This window comes from Camelus ferus, chromosome 3 (assembly GCF_009834535.1).
Source record: "Camelus ferus isolate YT-003-E chromosome 3, BCGSAC_Cfer_1.0, whole genome shotgun sequence".
In the NCBI taxonomy this organism is placed as follows: Eukaryota; Metazoa; Chordata; class Mammalia; order Artiodactyla; family Camelidae; genus Camelus; species Camelus ferus.
In genome coordinates this window covers 79,591,785-79,615,233 of record NC_045698.1, presented here as the reverse complement: position 1 = coordinate 79,615,233, position 23,449 = coordinate 79,591,785, and the positions used below count along the sequence as shown (strand labels likewise).

Sequence of the window (23,449 nt, the reverse complement as noted above, 5' to 3'; positions counted from 1 at the left end):
TTTAATGTGTGTAAATTACACCTCAACAAAGCTGATTTTTAAAAATCACAATTTTTTGTTAAAATTTTCAGACTATTTTATTCAAAGCCTGAATCACTCAAAACAATCTGTTACATTATATAAACTTAAAAGAGACAAAAATTCTATATATAGTAAAAGTAGAATCTCTTCCTTGTAAATTCCCTACCACCAATATCCAGTAATACTGGCTAGAGAACTCAGTCATTCTTCCTTTCTCTCACCTTCTTTTGATACATCAAGTTCTGTCAATTCCACTTTCTTTCATCACTACTCTACTGCCTTAGTTCATTTTTTTCTGGACTACTGCAACAGATTTCTAACTGATTTCCTTGTCTTTAACCTCCCACCTACCAACAGAACCTCCTTAATGCAGAAAAAATTAGCTTACCCCTCAAGAATAAACAACCAAAGCAACAATAATGTCAGTAAAAACTTGTTTTGAAAAGTTAAATTGCCTCAGAATGAATTCCAAAATCCATGGCACTAAAATAAAGGCACTTTAAAATTAGGCTTCATGATCAATACCAAATCCCCTTGTCACAAAAACCCCGTACTTTACATCTCTGCCTGTAGAGCCATCCTCTCCTTTTCTATGGAACACCTACTAATGCTTAAAAAAACCCAGTTTAAATGTAATTTCCTCCAGTTGCACTCTCCTAGGCAGAGGTAACTGGTGTAGCTGTGTTCCATTAACACTCTCAACATACTTGTTCATGCCAGTTTCCTCCTCCAGACGTGAACTCCTCAGGGTCTGAATCTTCTTCACTAAGCAGAGTGCCTGGCTCATAGTAAAAATAACTTATGAATTAAATAAAGGAATAAAAATAGTTTCATTCACTAAATCCATTTTTTTAAAGTCATTTTAGTGAGCAGCATCACTAATGTGTTACAGCCTTCTCTAAATGGCAATTCTATCACTATTTATCACATAATGCCTGTTGCTTTTATGTTGCTTCTTGTTTTTTTCCACTCTAAATCACCTCAGCCAGGAGCCTGTCATTTCATGACTCAAATACAAAATGCTTTCTTTTTTTGTTTGTTTGTTTTTTATTTTTGTTTGGGGGGGAGGTAATTAGGTTTATTTATTTACTTTTTTTTAAGGGAGGTACTGGGGATTGAACCCAGGACCTTGTACATGCTAAGCACATGCTCTACCACTGAGCTATATCCTCCCCTCTCACTAAATCCATTTTTACTTTGACAAATACAAATTAATATTTTTCTAAGATAAAAAGCTTAGACCATTTGATAATGTAGAAACTGTACCTTGTCTACATGGAAAATCAGATCCAGTTCACAGACATTTTCAAAACACTTGTCTAATGTTTCCACAAATACCTAAAGAAAAGAAAAAAAGGTTAAAAGCTTTTGAGAATTGTATAAGATCATTCGAATCTATTATCTACAAGGCAGACAATTCTTAATTGTGAACTAAAGCTTCTATCACATTTCTTCTTTAAATTAAACGCCATATTAAGTGCAAAAGGAATACTTATAGACTATTCTTCATCTAAGCTACTTTTCAATAAATTAATATGCAAAATACAATATGATGAAAAAAGAAAGCTTATCACAAGTAAAAGTATTTAACAAGATAGACAGGCATAGTCCAAGTCTCTACTACATTTAATGTAGCCAGTGTTTTTAATTAGCAAATCAGTAAAAATCAAACTTACGGAAAGAGTACAGACTTTGGAATCAGATTTACCTAGACTCAAACTCTGGCTCAAATATTTTGTATGACCTTGTGTAGTAACTCAGTAAGCCTCAGCTGCTCAAACCCTACACATTCCCCCAAATGGCCCATTTTCAGACTAGCCTTTGGCTAGTTCTTGGGAACACAGCCCTTGGAAATTTCTGATAAGAGTGTTTTTGCATGCCTGAGGTCTTGGGCCACACTGTACCAGCTTATGCTAACAATGTGATTTACGATGAACATACTTTTTCTCTGAGGTTCTGGAGCTTAAGTAAGCAAGGTCGGTCACGGAGGTGCCACATGCCTATATGACTGACCTCTAGGACACCCAGGTTAGGGTGAGCTTCCCTGGTCGAGAACACTTGCACATGTCATCACATATCACTTCTGGGGGGATCAGGCACATCTGTGTGACTCCTGTGTGAAGGCACAACACTTGGAAGCTTGCACTTGGGCTCCTCGACACTTCCTCGTGTGCCTTTGATGGTTTTACTGTGTATCCTTTCATTGTAATAAACCCTAACCATAAGCATAGCAACTTCTAAGAACTGTTAATCCTACAAAACACTGACATGGGTCTTGGAGACCTCTGACACAAAATTGCAAAAATTAATCTCTTAAATTCCATTTTGCATAGTTGTCACTACCCTATTTCTATTTGTTTCCACTACCCTTCTCAATGGTATTTTCACAGACAGACTGACCATATAATTTATCATCTGAACTGGGGGGTATTAAGAGTAAAAGAGGAGAAGTGCCAAGATGGTGGAGAAGAGACTCACAGCTCACCCTCTCTCACAGATACACCAAGAATTACATCTGAATCGCACAGAACACCTCCTGAGCTCTGGCAGAGTATCTCTTGCTTCGAAATATAGGAGGATTCTCACAAAATCTGATAACAAGTTCATACTGTATAGCACAGGGAACTATATTCAATATCTTGTAGTAACTTATGGTGAAAAAGAATATGAAAATGAATATATGTATTTTCATGTATGACTGAAGCATTATGCTATACACCAGAAATTGACACAACATTGTAAACTGACTATACTTCAGCAAAAAATATATATACCAAGTGGGGGGGGTAAAAAAAAAGCAGCTATTAATCATTATATTATCAACAGTATGCAATGTTAGTATAATACAATAACCACCTAGAAAAACAGATGTAAACCAGGACTGCTCCAAGCAAACTGAAATGTATTGGTCACCTTATTCATAGGTGATCTTATGGGTCAGAGTAAAATCTAAACAGTAGGTTTCATGCTGTAACTACTCCAACCTGAGGCCAATTTACACAGACCTACCATCCAAGGTTCCTTCCTGGCATCAATGTAGAAGGGTAAGACAGGTGAAAGAATGTAGATACATTTAACTATTTGATCATGATCAACATTGTCTTAGCCCAGAGTTGGCAAACTTTCGCTGCAAAGGTCCAGAGTAAAGATTTTAGGCTTTATGGGCCATACAATCTGGCATAAAAGTAGCCACAGACAACACAAACAAATGAGCGTGGCTGTGCTCCAATAAAACGTTATTTACAAAAATAGATAGCAGGCTGGATTTGACCTGAAGGCTGTAATTTGTTGATCCTTGACTTAGACCAAAGTTAGTAGGAAAAAATAAGATATCAACAGTAGAATATGCAGTTTACACATAAATTCATTTATGAGAAGGCAAGTTATTAAGATTACCAAGTGTGAAGCATATACATTCCACCCTCAAGTGAGTTCCTAGTTTATTTCAATTGTGTGGTAGGCAGAAAATAAATATTGTTGAGTATCTACCCAAACTCCCAACTTTGTCTATTTCTCCTGAAGACCTTGACTGAAATGACTTTATTTATTCTATTTCTACCTAATTCAGATTCGTTTTTCTTCTTGCTATAATAGATTTTTGTTACGAGGACAAAAGGGGGTAATGCTGCTTGAACACAGAGTAAGCACTTAAATATTAACTTCTTGGGGAAAGTAAGAATAAGAGTAAAAAAGAGAAAACTTTCCCATTGAGAAAGATGAAAATATTTATTTCTGAAATAGTATCTTTAACTTGGAAGTGGTCTGAATACATTTTATAACTCATAGTTATATAAGTTATGGGAAATAAAGCCATAAAAGATCTGTCCTTTAGTAAATTTTTTCTGAAGTATAACATACATACAGAAAAGTACACAAAACTGATGGTAGAAATGTAAAATGGTGCAGCCACTGTGAAAAACAGTATGAAGGTTCCTCAAAAACCTAAAAGCAGAACTATCATATGATCCAGCAATTCCACTCCTAGACATACAGCTGAAGAAAACAAAAACACTAATTTGAAAAGATACTTGCACCACAAAGTTCACAGCAGCATTATTTACAACTGCCACTAATGAAAGCAACTTAAGTGTTCATCAATAGATGAATGGATGAAGAAGATGTAAGATATATATATCTCACATTACACACACACACACACACACACACACACACACACACATATATATAATTACACACAATGCAATACTACTCAGCCATGAAAAAGAATGACAATTATGCCAATTGCAACAACATGGATGGACTTGGAGGGTATTATGCTTAGTGAAATAAGTCAGACAGAGAAAGACAAATACTATATGTTATGACTTATATGTGAAATCTAAAAAATAAAATGAATGAATATAACAAAGCAGAAACAGACTCACAGACATAGAGAACAAACTAGTGGTTATCACTGGGAAGAAGGAAGGTAAGAGGGGTAATATAGGGATAGGGGATTAAGAGGTAAAAAATATTATGTATAAAATAAATAAGCTACAATGATATATTGCACAGCAAAGGGAATACAGCCAATATTTTAAAATAATGACTTTAAATGGAGTATAATCTATGAAAATTATGAATTGCTAGGTTGTATATCTGAAACTAATGCAATATTGTAAACCAACCACACCTCAAAAATTAAAAAGTTATGTAAATCATAACCTGATCAATTTCTACAAAGTAATCTGTGTAACCCACACTGAATATTCAAATATTAGAATATTATCAGCACAGTAAAAGCCTCCTCATACACCATCTATCAACTATCACTATCCTACTTTTCTAACATTATAGATACATTCTGCCTATTTTTGAACTACAATTGACCCTTGAACAACACAGGCCTGAGTTGCATGGGTCCACTTTTAAGCAAATTTGTTTCAATAAATACAGTACTATATTACCCATGGTTGGCTGAATCTAGGGATGCGCAAACCACAGATATGGAAAGTTAAATGTAAGGGACTTGAGTATTCGTGGATTCTGGTAACCACAGTGGGTTCTGTAACCAATACCCACAGATATCAAGGGACAACCGTATATTTAAATGGAATCATACAGTATGTAACCAACTGTGTGGCTTTTTCAATTTATCATTATTTTTGTGAGATTCATTTATATTATTATATAATAAATAGTTTATTCATTTTTGTTATACAGTGTGCCACTGTAGGAATATACCACAATATATTTATCCATTCCACTGTTGACAGAAATTTGGGTTGTTTCCAGTATGGGGCCATTACAATTAGTACTGCTAAGAACATTCTTATACAAGTCTTTCAGTAAACATTCGTACACGTATCTACTTAGTGCATATCTAGAACAGAATTACTGGGTAACAGAGTAGTGATTTTCAATAGATTTTCAAAGCAATTATAAAAATTTACACTTCAAATAGCAGTACATGTGAGATCCCAAAGGGCCACATCCTTGCCACCATTTTATGTTATGGTTCTAATTTTAGCCATTCTTATGTGTGTGTGGTGGCATGTCATTATGATATTCATTTGTATTTCCTTGTTGCCTAAGGAGATTAACCACCATTTCATATTTATCAACCATTTAGATATCCTTTTTTGTGACATCTGTTCAAGACTTATGCTCATTTTTCTGTTCAAGACTTATGCTCATTTTTTCTTATTGATGTATAGAAATTCTTCATATATATAATATATATAAATATTCTTTATATATATATGACACAGTCCTGTCAACATATACATACTATGGATATCTTCTCCCACTCTGTGACTTGCCTTTTCATTCTTCTAGTAATGTTCTTGGAAGAACCTAGGTTTAAATTTCAGTATAATCCAACCTATAAGCTTTTTTCCTTAATGGTTAATCTTTTTGCGTGTATGTCCAATTTAAGAAATTTTTGCCTACAGCAAGGTCAAAAAGATACTTTCCCAGAAGAAAACAAAAGCTTCACTATTTTACTTTTCATGTTTGGACCAAATCTATCTGGAATTAATTTTTAATTGAAGTGAAGTGATCTTTTTTAATTTAAAGTCATTATTAAATCTATTAAACAGAATAAAGTTTCCAGTATGCCTTTATTTTTCCATGTTTACTTTTTCCAGATCCACTGGTTTGATTACCCATATACTGTAGTCATTCTTTTTTAATCATCAGAAGATGACTATCTTGGTGAAAATGCTATCTAAATAGTTTCCCTTCCACTATGTATTTTTATGAAGGATCAGTGGAACCCACTGAATGTGAAGACTATACTGGACAAAGAAAAAAAGTTCACGGTAGCACTGAAGGTGCCACTGGTGAACTAAAGACTGCAAAAAAAAAAAAAAAAAGAAAAAGAAAAGTTATGTATACAGGCAGTATAGCAAAGTGGTGAGGAAACCAGAAAGACTTGACTTCAAATTCTGACTTGGCTGCTACCTACATATGTGAGCCTAAGTATCACTTAACTCCTCTAAATATCAGAACTATAAAACAGTTACACAACTATCTACCTTTCTGGATTATCTAAAATATTTAGTTAAATAATTTAGATAAAGCACCCTACATAGTGCCAAAAACACACCTACTAAACCAAAGCCAGTACCCTTATTTATCTGTTCAAAACATATGATTATAAAATTAAAACAGAAATAGAAAATTCTAATTCTGCTAGTGATTGTTGATATAAAAGCAAGTACACTGAGGTTGCCAAGTCTTTGTGATTTGCTTATTAGCTTAGAAATAAAAAATGTCAATACTTAAACCACAAGAATACCACTTATGAAAAATGTAAAATTTTTTAAAAAGTAGCTTGCAGCAAAATGTCATGATAACTACATGTTCTTAACTTAAGGAAAAGAATTCTTAAGATTGAAGGCATTGAAATGCTAAGTTGGGTAAAAAAAAAAATGAGATAAAAAACTCTCTTCAAAAGACTCTCCATTAATTTTCTTCTGAGTTAGTAAGAATTATTTAACATAATTAGAATCTAGAGCCCCAAGGTAGATATACACTGCTGATGTTACATGGATAAGCCCAATATAAAACTAATAATCTACAAACTGAAGTAAAGAAATTAAGAAAAATTAATGGGCCTTGGGGGTTCTGACCATAACAACCAAAAAATAATAAAGTTGCTGTTGCATTATATTTCACAAAGAGAAAGATAAAAAGAGCAAAGAACTATAAGTGACATGGTAAATGGCACCCTACTATGTTTCATTTTTTTAAACAATAAAAGTTTAAAGTCAGTTTCAATATAACTGTTAGCTACTAAATAGCTACTCATCAATCTCTGGCCTTGGGGATTCAAAGGCTGATGGGAGAAAAATTACTTTTAATTTACTAAGAATCATAGTTTAAGTTTTCCTTCATTTTAATAATTACATCATTTTCCAAAAATAAATATAAAAGAGACATTACAAAAAATGCCACATCTACATATAAAGAATCTCCCTTCCTTGTGCCCTTCTATCAACAGAACTTTCTCGTGTTTCCCTTTATCTTTAATTACAAATCTATATTCTTGGGCCATAAAGGATAACAGGAGTCTATTATGAGGCAGCTGAGTACTTAAGAGTCCTTAGCACCCTATTAAAATTCCAGCTTAGCCTCTAATAATGAAATCAAGGGCAAGTTACTTAACTCTAAGCCTCAGTTCCTTCAGTTGGGCACAATAATAACTCTATGCCACAGAGTTGTTTTGGTGCTTAAATTAATAAATATAATTAATTTATAAATTAATATAAATAATATATAATATATAAATATAATATTAATAAATATAAAGGGCTTACAACAGTATCTCACCAAAAAAAAAGTACTCAATAAATGTTAGCTAGTATTATAATACTATACACAGATGAAGAAATAAAAATGTGCACTAGGCAAAATAAATGCCACAAAATATTCTTAAGCAATATCACTTATTTGGCAGACACCCCCACCCCCCTGCCTTTAGAGTTTCTAGGTAAAAAAATATATTTTTTTGTCTAGGTTTGGGGACTTATGTTAAATTTCAGGAGGAACTGATCCTACTGTTTCTAATCTATAGTATTAAATAAAATACATAAATGTTAAATTGACATGTTATAAGATAGGAAAGTTTTAAGCCCAAGAATAGGAGGTATAAACTTAAGAATATGCCAAGAGATCTTAAAAAAATGTTTTTCAGTCAGCAAAATGTTCTAGACAGATACTGGTTTAGCTTAGGAATTTAAAAATACCACTAAAAATGTATTAGTAGAGCTAGGGAAGACATAGTGAACTTAAAATCAGATCAATTACCTTTGAAAAACAACTGTGAATGTAGCCTAGATATAGTCTCCAACATGGATTGTTAAATGTAATATGTAATGTAATATTCAGAATCTTTAAACTATGGTGTGTAAATAGCACTTGACTCAGCATATGACTGGATTCTGAACTGCATTTCCACTAAACCTGACCTGGAAACTCATGTGCCAATGATGACTGACATTTTTTTATCAGTAAAAATAGAGACATTTATTGTGCACTTACTATGTACTGGTTAGACATATTAAACCCTTGACTTTAATATGAAAAATTAAAGAGTTGATGAAAGGACTATAGTCATGTCATAATGATTCCTTAACAGTTCAGATTAATGATTCTTTTTGTGTAATTTATTTCTATTTAAAAAAATAAAATTAAAAAAATTTTAAAGGTTAACGATGATAATAGTTAGTACTTATTGAGTTTTATGCTATTATGGCATTGCTATTGTTCCAAGTGCTTTAAATAGATTATTTTATTTAATCCTTTACAGTAATCCCGTAAGGCAGGTACTTTTATTATCAACCATCTGTGGAAGAGTAATTTAAAGCAAGAAGTTAACTAACTACTAGCACAGTTAGGCAGAAGAGTCCCCATCAAAGTCCAGAAAGTCTCACTGCAGAATTCACATTCTTATTCACTAGGCATACTCCTTCCAACAACAACAAAAATGGCCCTTTATTTTTAATGTAGTAAGAAGTGATTATTTAGAGAACTTAGAAAATACAGAAAAGTATAAAGCAAAAATGTTAACTTTCCATTTTTCTATCACCCACATTAACACAGTATTATGCAAAGCAAAGACTGCTTGTACCACAGGAAACTTAATTACATTGTAGTCGCTCTTATTAAAAAGAGAAATTTTTAACACTGGTAACACAGTTATGGTGGAGAGAGCAGAATTTTCCAAAAATGATTACCTGGAAAACAAATGAACTGGGCCAGGGCTCCCTCTCTGTCTAGCAGGAGGAACTGTATCAGAAGTTATCTCCATAGGACCAGGGGTTTATCCTACCCAATCCCCCAATAGAGGAGCTGAAACTTCCCACAGTCCTAAAGTCAGCTAATCTTCCCAGACAATTCTTAAAAACAGGTGGCACCTAAACCTGTATAACTCAAAGCTTAAGTAATCTGTATGTCACTCCACTGACAGATGTTTTCAACAAAGCCGACCCTTATAGTAAAAGAGAACAATGATGTGGGGTGGCACACTAGTCTGTGTTTAGTAATATCTGCCTCAGCATAGCTTCCTATGCAACAGTGGGAAGATCAGGGGGTCTTCAATTAAGTATTCTTGGTTTACAAGTTTCCCCAATTAAGCCTATTCTTATCGCATAATTCTATCACAATGCAGAATCCCTAAGCCATCAAAGAACATATAGTATAAAAAGATTCACAAATTCATGTAAAAATGAAAAAAGGAATTCTTTACCCAATTCAGTTTGTATACTAATGAAATAATACTTCAGATGCCTTCCTTACAAGTATATGCTTAAACAATAATGTTAGCTAAAAACCACTATTACGTGTCAGTCATTTAGTGACAGGATTCATGTACACTAACCTTTTTTAATGCTTTCACATACTCTATGGGTTGATATTATTATTATCACTCCCATTTCGCAGATGAGAAAAATTAGAGACAAAAGAGGTTAAATAACTTGCCCAAAGTTATAGAGCCAGTACAAAGCAGAGCCTGAATGATTTTAACCGCCACTAGCTTCCCTTAATTCACTGATATTTCTAACAACTCATGAGGTCTATAGGCAGCATATTGAAACAAGAGTACTTTACAGGTGAAAAAATTCAAGATCTATGAAGATTAAATGACTTGCTCAATACCATACTAAATTAACATTAGTAATCATAAGTAAAATAACTTCACAATAGCTAGTCTAACACTCTGGTCTGTAGTACTGACAAATCCTATACATAAGAGCTCTTGTTTATATTCCAATACCATGGTAAAAATATATCTTTCTAAATCTAAAGAAAAGCTTAGCTGTTAGTTCTCAATTTTTTCCTAACTATTGCTGAACAAGGCTACTGCTGATGTAACTGCTACATGTGACACAGAAAACTATTACAAAATTTGGAATTATCTAGTGAACTTTGATGCCTCCATTATCAGCCTAGCATACTAAATTAATTGAGGACAATACAACTGCTTATAAATAACTCAAACAACCAGTGTTAATATTTAATGAACTTCCATTCTCACTCTGTAAATATTTTAACACTTCCAATCAAGATACACGGCAACAGAAGGGACTTCAAAAAAGGCTAGGTATCAACTCTGAAACTGGCTTATACTGCAGTCAATACCACACTAAAATAGTACACATCAGAAACAAAAATAGATCATTTTTTCCCCTACTAACAAAGAATTAAAAGAAACAAAGAAAACAGAAGCTGATTATTCAATTTGGTGACATACTGGTATAAATCCCATATGTAATTTACTAACAATGCCTTCTCTCAGATTGTATACAAGATAAAAAATGAAATCAAATCTGGGACAAGATATGCATACCTTAGAAACACGAAATCTTTGCATAAAAATATATGCATCTGATGATCATTTAAATTGTATCATTTTTAATATTCAAGAAATCAAAATTAAACAGGTGTTTAGTCATTACATGTTGATGTTTATTACATTTTCTCAATTCATTATCTAAAGAAAATACAAAACCAAGAGAATTTGATCTAAACTCTCTTGATTTATATTTTCCACTTTTACTTATATTACACTTGGATTTCTCAAAACTAGAGGGTGGACAATTCCAAGAAAATCAGTTCTAAATAAGCTCTGAATAGCTGTTTCATGAAACAGAAGCAGAAACAGTAACTCCCTTCCATCTTTGTTCACTAAACCAATGTTTTTAAAGTGACTGACACACATGCTCAGCACTTCCTCTTAAGTATTTAGTGATCTGTAATAATCACAGGGGAAAGACAGCAACTACAGCACTTCCAGTATATTCAAGATAATGACAGAATTCATCCCTGCAAGGTAAATTACAGAAAGTTTCTTTTTTTTGTGTGACAGGATAGATCAAAATGTGATAACTCAATAGGCGCTTCTTGTAAAAACAGCTCAAACCCACATTAGTAATGGGAAGATGACACAATCCTCCTGAAATTCTTCTCTCTGTATCTTACCTAATATCAAGACAAATTACCAACATTTCAAACAGTAACGGCTAAAACATTCTATAAAACATAAGACATAGTTTCCACTTCCCAAATACATGACAAACAGAATTTACTTCAGGGAAGACGTAGGATTATTTGTTTTTTGACAACTCCTCATATAATTCCCTTCTGAGATAAAACAATCATGCTATCATAACCATTAAGATCAGCAACAGCAACAAAATAATAATCAACAATGGGAGAATAATCCAAGCAGAAGGATCAGCAAGTACACAGGCTGAGGTAAAAGCATGCCTGGTGTACCCGAGGAATAAGGAAGGCCAGTGCGGGTGGAGCAAAGGGGAAAAGGGGAGAAAATGGACAGAGGTGAGTAAGAAATAAGGAGCAGGTATGGGGAGGGGAGCCAGGTCACATGAAGCCTCATGGGTCATTTACAAGGAATTTGGCTTTTACTGTGAGTGAGAAGGGAAACCACTGAAGAATTCAGAATGGAAGAGTATAAAATGTAACATATTTCAATAGTATTGCTGTTTTACTGAGAAAAGGCAAAAAAGGAAAAGGCAGTGAAAGCAGGAAGACCAGTCAGAAAACTACTGAAATAATCCAGGCAAGAGCTGATGGTGGCTTGGACCAATGTGGAGGCAGGGCAGACAGTAGTAAGCAGATTCTGTACAATCAACAGGATTTGTCAAAGAAGGTATCAGACAGACCAAGAAACTAAAATGAAGCAACTAAAGTAGTAGGATGAAAACTGAGCAAGTAAGGTGTCCCAGAAGCCAAGTGAAGAAAATATTTCATGAAGAAGACAGTAATAAACAATCTTAATCAAATAAAGGAAGACTGATGAGAAACTTTGAATTCAATGACACACAGTAGAGCTGAAAAACCTGACTGGAGTGTGTTCAAGAAAAAAAGGGAGAAGAAAAACTAAAGATATTGTGTACAGACAACTTTTGCAAAGAAATGAGGCAGTGGCTGGAGAAGGAAACAGGGACAGGAATTTTCCCTCCTTTTTTTGGATGCAAGAACATATTATAGGCTAATGGGAATGATCTAGAAGAGAGGAAAAATGATACATGAGAGAGAAATGCTAGAGCAATGAGGAGGAGAAAACTAGTAATTAAGTGGGTGAGTTGGCCTCAGCTAGGAGCAAGGGTCATCCACTTCTCAAAGAAGGGAGCAGAGCAAGGACACAGATGCAGAGTCTGATTCCTCTGACTCCCTAGTGAACTAGGAAGCAGCATGCTAGAACCGCTAGGGATTTCAGGAGAATGTATCAGCAGCTGTCTAGAAGTGTGGGAGAGTAAAATGACCAAGGAAATATGACACGATTATTGGGTAGCATTAAGGACTAAATGAGGTTAGGGATCATGAATTTAAAGTGAAGCCTGCATGTATGGTTATCTTTTTTTTCCCTCTAAGTATGTTCAGACATGTGAGTACAAGCAAAGAGTTGAGTATATACAAGCATATGATTATCATGACTGACCATGGAATTTAAGCAAGGCAAGGAAAGTAAGACATAAGGAGGATCAGGAACAGCGAGAAAATGACAGATTTAAGACTGAAAGTCCCAAAGAGACACTGAAGAGATATAATGAACATAGGAAGAAAATACAGAATCTGGATATAAACATGTCTATTTTTCTAAAGCTGCCATGTATCTATTAATAAACGAATTGAACAGTCAAAAATGTATAACTATAGCTATAAAAGTATCAGTAAACATTTTTATCCTTAAAAAAAATTTTAAAAAAAGACTGAAGTCCCAACAGGCTCAAGGAACTGTTGGAGTAATATAAATCGTGATATGAAAAGATAAGAGATGGCAGAGAGTGGAAGCTGAAATTGAGATGATGGAGGGATTGAAGTTTAAATAAAGACAATGTCAAAGAAATGAGCTATGAAGTGGGGTAATGGGCAAAAATTCACTGAAGAAGAGGAATTCCAGTTTTGACAATACCAGTGTACTGAATGAATTATTCACATTAAGACTGAAATAACCAAGAATTATAACACAAGTAGTACTACGTGAATGTCACTGAACTAGGAACTAAAATCTGTTAGACAATTCTGCACGGGCCTTCCATTTCTGCACATCATGGGAACAGACGTACTGACTGCCTTTATTGTGGACTGTCTTGCCAAGTAAGCTTGTATAGCCAACAGCTTTGGAAAACAGATAGTGTTTCCCTCCAAAGCAAAGGGTAGGTTTATCTACACCCTTGGAAGATATTCTCTTCCTCCAGGACATGGGCAGACATGCTAAGTGTCCATTATAAAAGATTCCAGTTCCCTAAGCTTGGGCTTCCTCTCCTATAATGCAATCCACTGTGCATGCTGGTCTTCCTGTACCTTACCAGTCACACTTTAGGAACTAGGACTTGAGTAACTAGTGTAGGCAAATGCTGTCACTTTGGTTATTGCTTTTACTGTTAGTAATAAAGCTCTTTGCTTCTGGCCCAGAAAGCTTCTTTTGCCAGCATCCATAAATTGTGGTAGTTAACTTGTTAGCTTGCAAGTCGACTAAATTCTCAGACCACTGGAAGTTTTTATCTCCAATGAATGGGAGGTGAGAATGAGAGATTACTGCAACAGGATGGGTAGAAGGTGGCATAGTCTGAAAACATGAGATAAATTTTGGAGATGTTTTAGAAGAGAAAAAGGTCTGGAAAAAGTAATGAAAAGCAAAGAGAACACCCTCCAGGTTCAATGACATGAAGAAAGCAGGAGAGAAAACTGCTGCTACCTGAGAGGGTGGCAGGTAGTGTCATCAGGCCACCCAGATTTAACTGAGAGTAAAAAGCTGAAGGTAATAGTAATAAAAGAGGTTGAAGGTAAGGAGGAATTTGCTGATGACTGACTTTGAGTTTCAGGGACATTATTAAAGTGTTAAAGCAGGCAGATAGCTAGATATGAGCAGAGAAAGGGGGACACAGGCCAAATGGCAGGAATTGGGCAGAAAGGAGGGGCACAGGCCAAATGCAGGAAACCGCACATCATGTAAGCAGCAGGGATCCTTGGGTAGAGAAAGAAAAGCAGGAACCTTGGGGCTTATAAGGGATCATGCCTTTTGGGATGACAAGTGGCCTGGAGAAGAACAAAGAAAGGTGAGAAAAGGCAGGAATTTCTAGTGTCCGAATGTGACCTTTTGCTCATTATGCCTTCATTTCAATAAAATCATTCTTGCAGATCAGAAGTACCCATCATGCACCGACGCCATGACACTTCCGATCCAGACTAAATAAGGACAAAAATGCCTCCTCCCTTCGGGAAGGTGGAGTTGGGATGATAATCAGGGAATACGACCCCAAACCCTTCCCTCCCCAATGAATATTCCACCCATTCATTTTTACACCCTATGTAGCTAACTTGCCAAAGAAACTCAGGGCAGCTGCTCACCTGAGCCTGCCCGCTCTCCCCTGAGAGAGTGCTATCCATCCTTTAATAAATGCTCACTTTACCTTTTTTAACCTCTAAGTCTTGTCTCTGAATTCTTTCTGGGACAGGACAAGAACCTGGAACACCAGTTGCATCTATCGGCAACAAAGATTTTCAGGAGACAGAAAGGGGTGGGCTTGGGAGGTTAGGTATGGATACACACGGTAAAAACCCATGAGTGTTGGGCTTCTTGTGGTGACTTATATGAACAAGAAAAAGGGCATGAGAAAATTACTTGTGATTAGTCTTAATCAGATTAAATTAGTCTATGTGCTTCTACATCCGTCATTCCTCTTTTACCCACCCAATATCTACTATGGAACTTTATTTCTTACCAAACAAAACATTATTTTAGAAAATGCAGAACACAGAAGTTTTAAAAAATAGAAATGCCATAATTGTTATTTAAGACAATAAGAAGCAAGTGTTAACTTACTTGAATTAGATCTAAAATGCCAAGTTCACTTTCAGAAGAATCCACACAGAAGACGAAATATAATGTTGCATAATGTCTATAAATCAGTTTGTTGTCAGATCCTCCAATTAATCTAAATGACAAAACAAAAAAATTGGAATGTTACAGGAGCAAAATGAAAAACATTTTCATTAGCTCAAGCAAACTGACAATTTGTTTAAAATCCTCTATAAAATGAAAGGTAACATTTAATGACATAGAACTCAAGTGAACTAGATGTTTGCTTTTCTCAGAGAAGTCAAGTGAAAGATGCTGGTGCTTAATTTTAGTTCATTCAGTCATTCAATTATCTACTGAGTACCTACTATGTGTCAGGCATGGAGAGTGGGTAAGGAGCAATAAACAAATGAGAAAAAATGATGAGTGGAAGGCACTACATACAGAATCACATAGGATGATGCAACATTGATGGATTTGCTATTTCCAACTGAGTGTTAAGAAAAGAGTAGATGTCCAGGCTGACGTCTAATGGTAAGGAGCCTGCTATGAAAAAATTTAGAAAACAGCATTTCAGGCAAAGCTAACAAATAATAAAAAGGCCATTTTATCAAGAACAAAATATCTATGTTTAAAAGAGAAAAAGAAGGCCTGCGACCAACAATAGATTAGTAAGTGATTAGATCAGAAAAGCAGGCAGAAATGAGATCATAGGGCATTTCTAAGTGCTTACTAGATTTAACTCTGTAGGTCACAGTAAGTTACACAGCATAAGACTGATTATCAACTAGGAAAAAAAAAAGAAGAATGACATTTCTTCTTAAGTTTCGGAGAGATTTACCATCAAGATCTCCTCCAAAAATACACTTTGTTTCGGAATATAAATGCAAGAAAACTGAGCTAAGAGATACTCCATTCTTTCACCAGATAATATTAGATTGATAGGTATTTCAGCATTTTAAAAACAATAATTTAGGAATCATTCCAAACACCTTCTATTTTTCTAAATATTACCTAGCTTTTCATAGTTACAACAATTAATTCACTTCTCAAAAGACCCTTTAACACTAACACAATATAAAAATCAAGGCTAAAAGTAATCAAAGCTTACTGAACATTCAAACAAGACACACAGGAAAATAGCATCTATTTCTTACTCAGTAAAAGTAACACTAAATTTAACAAGTTTTGCAGAAACAACTTCTCCATATTCTCATTATTTTTTACTACTCTATATTCTCTAATTGCAAAAGTGAAAATGATCTTTGACAAGAATTAAAAACTCCTACTATCTAGAATAGATACTCAATTAAAAATATGTGCACGCACTTCAAAGATTCTTGGACTTGTATTTATAGACTATCAGTGCAACTGTTCTTGAAAGGGACAAAAAGAGCACAAACAGCAGGCTTTACTTCATCCTGAATCTGCAATTTAGTGATTATCTTAAACTTTTGTTTGGCTCTACTTTAGAAGACCAAACTTTTGAAAATAATAAGCTTCAAAATGGCTACTAAAGTTATTAAAAGAAAGCAAAGATATTAATATAAATACAAATTTTGCTGTTATTTCATCTTTAAACTATAGTATAATGGTGAGTCAAATTCTTGCACAGAATTCAATACATGACATAAAAACCACAGGATTTTAGGAATCCTCGTAGTCTAAATATCTTATTTATCATAAGAGAGAAACTGAGATACAAAGATTTTAACTGATGTGACCAAGAAAACCTGATTGCTAGTAACAAAACCAGGACTAAACCAGATGTGTAGCCTCATCTCTGATGCAATATTTGCTTTCTACCTTTCATAAGTTTGGAAAAGAAAAATCACAAATTCAAGTCATAATTTCCAGCTCAAACAATGCCCTGATTAGAATAATCAGGTTTCTACACATCTACCATATGCAGTGCACTGTGCTGGGTGACGCATTTCCTATGAGATTAGATTAGTAAGCTGAGATGAAGGAAAATGATGATACTGGCAAACACAACTAAACACAGAAGTTTAAAAGAAATAAGTAAAATATAATAAAAATACAAAACAAAGCTGGTACCCCTGTCTCAACTATTAAACTGGAGGCCTTCACTTAATAGCAAAATTCACAAATCATAGGCTTGTATTTGCGAATTTAAGTGCAGCATGATACAACCTTTTAAGAAATGCAAGTAAACTTTCTACATGATAAAAAGTAATTTATGGTTAGGTAAGAATGAATTCTCTATTATCTAACTATTTTTCATAATATGCATCATACACCTTAAAAATACAGAAAAGTATAGGTTTCTCTAACTAATCTATAATTATTCATAATAAGGTTCAGCTAAAGTTTAGTTTTTGAATTGTCAATGAGGAAATATCTCATTAAGAAATTAAACATAAAACATGAGAGGGAACATTTATGAAACTATTTGAGAACAAACTGATTTCATGAAACCCATTAATTTAAAAGTACTTATTTATTATAGCTGGCAAACTATAAGCAATTCTTATTTATTCATTTTAAAAACAGAAAAAAGTCTATTAGCTGAATTTGAATCTACCTAACCTATCTATCTGTATAAATACATCACATATTTGAAAAGCAGAGTTCACTTTTGTTTATAATAATAAAATAAGCTATCTAAGTTTTTAAGAACAGGTCCATTCACCCTAAGGAATACTCTGTAGTTATTAAAAAGAATAACCCTGCTCTAGATATGCTTATATGCCAAGCTTTTCAAAATGTAAGTGCAAACAAGCAACACGAAAACCAGCATACATGTATGACCCCGTATGTAAAAATTTTTAAGGTTATACTTTTGTATGTTAGTGTAAAATTAATTTTCTAGAAGGATATACAAGAAACCGGGAAGAAGGACTAAAGCTGGAGGAGGAAGACAGTTTACATTTTATACTTCCCAGTAATGTCTGAATTTCTGCCATATGAACATATTATCTCTATATAAAATGCTTTTATAAAATTTTTAAAAAGAAAAAGATTGCGTATCTTCAAAAATTATTTAAGTTTGATTTATAGCTAATGTAAGGAGCAATTAATTCACCTGATCCAATTAATCAAATTAGGAAACTTTACAATAAACTGATTAAACAGTATGTATTTTAATCATACAGTCAAAGATTAGAAATGTCCATGAAATGCTTTACTTACAATCCTCCTTCTAGGAAATTACAAACATTTTCATCTCTCTTAGATACCAAATGGAATGTCTCCCTGATGATTTGCTGTTGTGTATCTTCACTCTGAGAAAGAACAATTCATATATGTTACGATCAAATTTCTAGGTTTAACAGTATTTTAAGAATTGTAAAAATAAAAGATAGTAACATCTGTCTGGGAAATGCATCTAAGAGAGAGGTCCTTGGAGAACAAATCTATCATATCTTAACAGAAACAAAACCCAACATTTTAAAAGCAAAAACAGAACAAAAATCAGCACTTTATAGTTTATCACTACAATAAAACTTATTTCTCAGCTTCAAAAACCCACAAGAAAAATATCAGACACATGAACTGTAGACGCTAGTAAAACGGGCATTCGATATTAACTAGTCAAAGCCCATTGTTTTGCAAACAAGTAAAGTGAAACAGAAAGATAAAGTTATAAACAATTCATGTAGCTAATCTATATTTTAATGGAAGAAAAGTAACCAAAGTTTGGAGCTTCCAATTAAGCAAGTTTAACTAAATGCAAATTGAGGTAAGAGTCTATCCATCTTACTCAACTCTACATAAGCACAGCCTAAAACCAAGAATACACTCAATAAATATTTATTAAATTCACCAAGCAATTCATATCCCAGCAAAAAAAAAAGTCAGCTTCTCAAACACTGCAATAGAAAACTCGGCAAAACTGTGAAGAAGAATTTCACAGGAAAGAAAATATGATGGCCCATAAAGAAAGGAAAAGATGCTAAATCTCATTAGTAATGAAGTGAAATACACATTAAAGTAACAATGAGATAACACCACATGCACCATATTAGCAAAAGTGCAAAATTATGACAATATCAAATGTTGACAAAGATGTGGAGTCAAAAACACTCTCGTTCCATCAGTGGGAAGGGTAAGTGGTATAACCACTTGGGCAAATAGTTTTATAATCCAGCATTTCCACTCCTACCTACTGTGCCATACCATATGAAATCATTGTTTTTGAAGCTCAAAAACAAGAGAATATTGACAACTATGTATACATAATAAACTCTTAAGCTGTATACCAAGAGACACAGAGAAAAATGTTCATAAAGTCACTGCAACAATCAAAAAAGCTGAAAATAACCCAAATGTCCACCCATCACAGATAAGTTATGATATACTCATAAAATGGAATCTTGTAAGGAGTAAAAACTAAAGAAGTGAATTACACCATCAATATTAATGATTCTTAAAAATTTAATGAGGAAAAAAAGGAGTTACCTTAGCTCAAGTTGACATTAAAAAAAAAACAATACAGACGGATGGCTTAACTAAGAGAAATTTATTTTCTCACAATTCTGGAGGCTAGAGGTTTAAGACAGAGGTGCCAGCATAGTTGGTTTCTGGTGATTGCTCTCTTCTTGGCTTGAAGACAACCACCTTTTCATTGCGTCCTTGTGGGGAGAGACAGCAAGAACAAGCTCTCTGGTATCTCTTCTTATATGGGCATGAATCACATCATGAGGGCCCCACTCTCATAATCTCATCTAAACCTAATTACCTCCCAAAGTCCCAGTCCCAAATACCATCATATTGAAGGTTAGGGCTTCAACATACAGATTTTGGGTATACACAATTCAGTTGATAGCAGGGTAGAAAAGCAAGTACCAGAATGATATGTAATCATCTCACTTCTGGGCATATACATGGAGGGAACTCTAATTCAAAAAGATACATGCACCCCAACACTCACAGCAGCACTATTTACAATAGCCAAGACACGAAAACAACCTAAATATCCAATGACAGATGACTGGATAAAGAAACTGTGAGATATACACAATGGAATACTACTCAGCCATAAGAAATAAAATAATGGCATTTGCAGCAACATGGATGGACTTGGAGATTGTCATTCTAAGTGAAATATGTCAGAAAGAGAAAGAAAAATACCGTATGATATCACTTATATGTGGAATCTTAAAAAAAAACACAAATGAACTCATTCACAAATCAGAAAGACTTACAGACAACAGAAAACAAATTTGTGGTTACTGGGGGAAAGGGAATGGGAAGGGATAAACTGGGAGTTCATGATTTGCAGATACTAACTACTATATATAAAACAGATAAACAATAAGTTTATAGCATATAGCACAGTCAACTATATTCAATACCTTGTAGTAACCTATAATGAAAAATGATATGAAAAGGAATGTAGGTATGTATATATATGACTGAAACACTATGCTGTACACCAGAAATTGACACATTGTAAATTGACTATACTTCAATAGAGAAAAAAAAAAGAATATGTAATCATTCCATTAGTATAAAATGCAAAACTAAATATTACATAATGATAGATATACAGGTGATAAAAATAAAACCATAAAAAATGATGGAAACAACAAATTTCAAAGGATTAGTTTCAAAGAAACAAAACTGTCATTCACAGATGAAAAATTTTCCACAGAAAAATCTAACATAATTTGCACAAGTGTTATAATTATTAGAAGATTTAAATAAGAACACAAAGGCATTATACAAAATTCTATTCCAATTCTAAGCTTCTGCAAGTATGAGCTGTAAAATGCAATTTTAAAAAGATACATCAAAAACCATGCAGTGCCCAGGAATAAATTAAACAAACAAAAAAAAGCAAGAGAAAATATAAAACTTTATTGAAAAAATTAAGAAGACGTAGATAAATAGAAAAATGTACAGTGTTTACAGACTGAATCATTCAATATTTTAAAGATGTTCAATCTCCCCAGAATGCTCCAAAGACTCAAGGTAATGCTAATCAAAATCCCAATGGGGTACAAGGGGAAAAACTTGAAAACCTGATTGCAACTCCAAAACTTAAATATTGCATCAGAGAACTAGAATAAGAAGACGCTATCAAGTAGAAAATAAGAGCATCTGCTGACCAGATAAGAATTATTACAAAGCCATGATAATTAAGATAACATATTGGTGCAGAAATAGGGAAACTGAATGATGGAACCAGAAACACTCATACATAGTAAGTACAGTAATTTAATTTAAAACAGAATATTTATTGCAGATTAGCAAGGATGGAAAAGCATTTACATAAATGGTGCCAGGATAAAAATTTTTGGTTCTCTTCTAATACAGTGAACTTCTAGCTCTCACATTATTCTCAAAAATCAATCCCAGTTTGATTAAAAATGAATATTAATGGTGAAGTTACAAAAATTTAAAAATATAATACAGGTGAATATCCTTCTGGCATTATAATATTGACTTTTAAACAAGACATAAAATAAGGGTAACCATAAGAAAAAGGTTGGCAAATTTGATCACTTTAAGAGTAAGCACTTCTAATGCTCATATGATACCAGAAAAATTAAGAGAGCTACAAACATGAAGAATATATCTGCAATACATAAAAACTGACAAAAGGATCATATCCAGTGTACATAAAGAACACTTACATGCCAGTAAGGAAAAGATACACATCCCAATAGAAAATGCCTTGGCAAAATAGAAGATCTGAAATACATCAAACTAAAAAGTGTCTGTATAGCAAAGAAAACCATCAATAAAATAAACAGGCAACCTACTGAATGGAAAAAAAATCTGCAAATTGTATATCTAATAAGGCATGTTAATATCCAAAATAAAGAACTCAGACAACTCAATAGCAAAAAAACTCTCCAACAACCCAACTAAAAAATGGGCAAAAGATCTAACACACAAGGCCAAAAGGTACACAAAGAGTTGCTCAACATCACTAATCAACAAGGAAATGCAAATTAAAACAACAATGAAATATCACTCCACACCTGTTAAAATGGCTATTATCAAAAATGCTGACAATAACTAGCATTGGTGAGGAGGTGGTCAAAAGGGAACACTTGTGCACTGTTGGTGGAAATGTAAATTGGTGCAACAGCTATGAAAACCAGTATAGAGATTCCTCAGAAAAATAAAAATAGAACTAACACATGATCCAGCAATTCCACTGTAAGGTTTTTATCTGAAAAAAAAAAAATGAAAACACTAATTTGAAAAGACATAAGTACTCCCATGTTCATTAGGGCATTATTTACAATAGCCAATACATGGAAGTAACCTAAATGTACCTCAGTGGATGAGTGGATAAGGAAAATAAAGTGAGGTATATATAAAGGCATATCCTGGAGATATTAGAGGTTCAGCTCCAGATCACAATAAAGAAAATATTCTCACAATAAAGAAAATATCATAATAAAGGGAATCATGTTTATGTTTGGTTTTCCAGTGCATATGTAAGTTATGTTTACACTGTACTGTAGTCTACTAAGTGTACAACAGTATTTGGTCTTAAAAATGTACATACCTTAATAAAAAATACTTTATTGCTAAAACATGCTCACCATCATCTAAGCTTTTAGCGAGTCATAATCTTTTTGCTGTTGTTCAATGTTGATGGCTACTAACTGATCAGGGCCGTGGTTGCTGACGATTGAGGTGGCTGTGGCAATTTCTTAGACTAAGACAACAATGAAGTTTGCCATATCGTTGGACTCTTCCCTTCAAAAGCGATTTCTCTGTGGCATGCAATGCTGTCTGACAGCATTTTACCCACAACTGGAGCATTTTATCCAAAACTGGAGTCAATCCTCTCAAATTCTGCTTTTATCAACTAAGTTTGTGTACTATTTTAAATCCTTTGTTGTCATAACAGCAATCTTCATAGCATCTTTCACCAGGAGTAGATTCTAGCTCAAGAAACCACTTCTTTGTTCATCTTTAAGAAGCAACTTCTCATCTGTTGAAGTTTTATCATGAGATTGCAGCAATTCAGTCACATATTCAAGCTCCACTTCTAATTCTAGATCTCCTGGCTACTGTTAGGTGCCAAGAGGCCAACAATTTAGCCTATTTCAGCTTTCAACATGCTTTCCTTACTAAGCTCAATCATTTTGAGCTTTTGATTTAAACTGAGAGATCTGCAACTCTTCCCTTCACTTGTACAACTTAGAGGCCATTGCAGGGTTATTA

General features: G+C 33.9%; 1 protein-coding gene across 5 annotated transcripts in view; it reads right to left on the bottom strand.

The window, feature by feature from the left end:
- The window catches only part of AP3S1 (adaptor related protein complex 3 subunit sigma 1), a 54,230-nt gene that overhangs the window by 19,472 nt on the left and 11,309 nt on the right, over window positions 1-23,449 (bottom strand). For 3 of the 5 annotated variants that reach the window (XM_032476536.1, XM_032476539.1, XM_032476540.1), the window contains exons 2-4: window positions 18,449-18,540; window positions 15,320-15,431; window positions 1,288-1,359 (exon numbers count right to left, since the gene is read on the bottom strand). In XM_032476536.1, coding sequence (XP_032332427.1) covers window positions 1,288-1,359; window positions 15,320-15,431; window positions 18,449-18,540 — 276 coding nt within the window. Of the gene's footprint in view, window positions 1-728; window positions 800-1,287; window positions 1,360-15,319; window positions 15,432-18,448; window positions 18,541-23,449 lie in introns of all 5 variants that reach the window. The other 2 variants (XM_032476537.1, XM_032476538.1) reach the window with 1 other exon arrangement.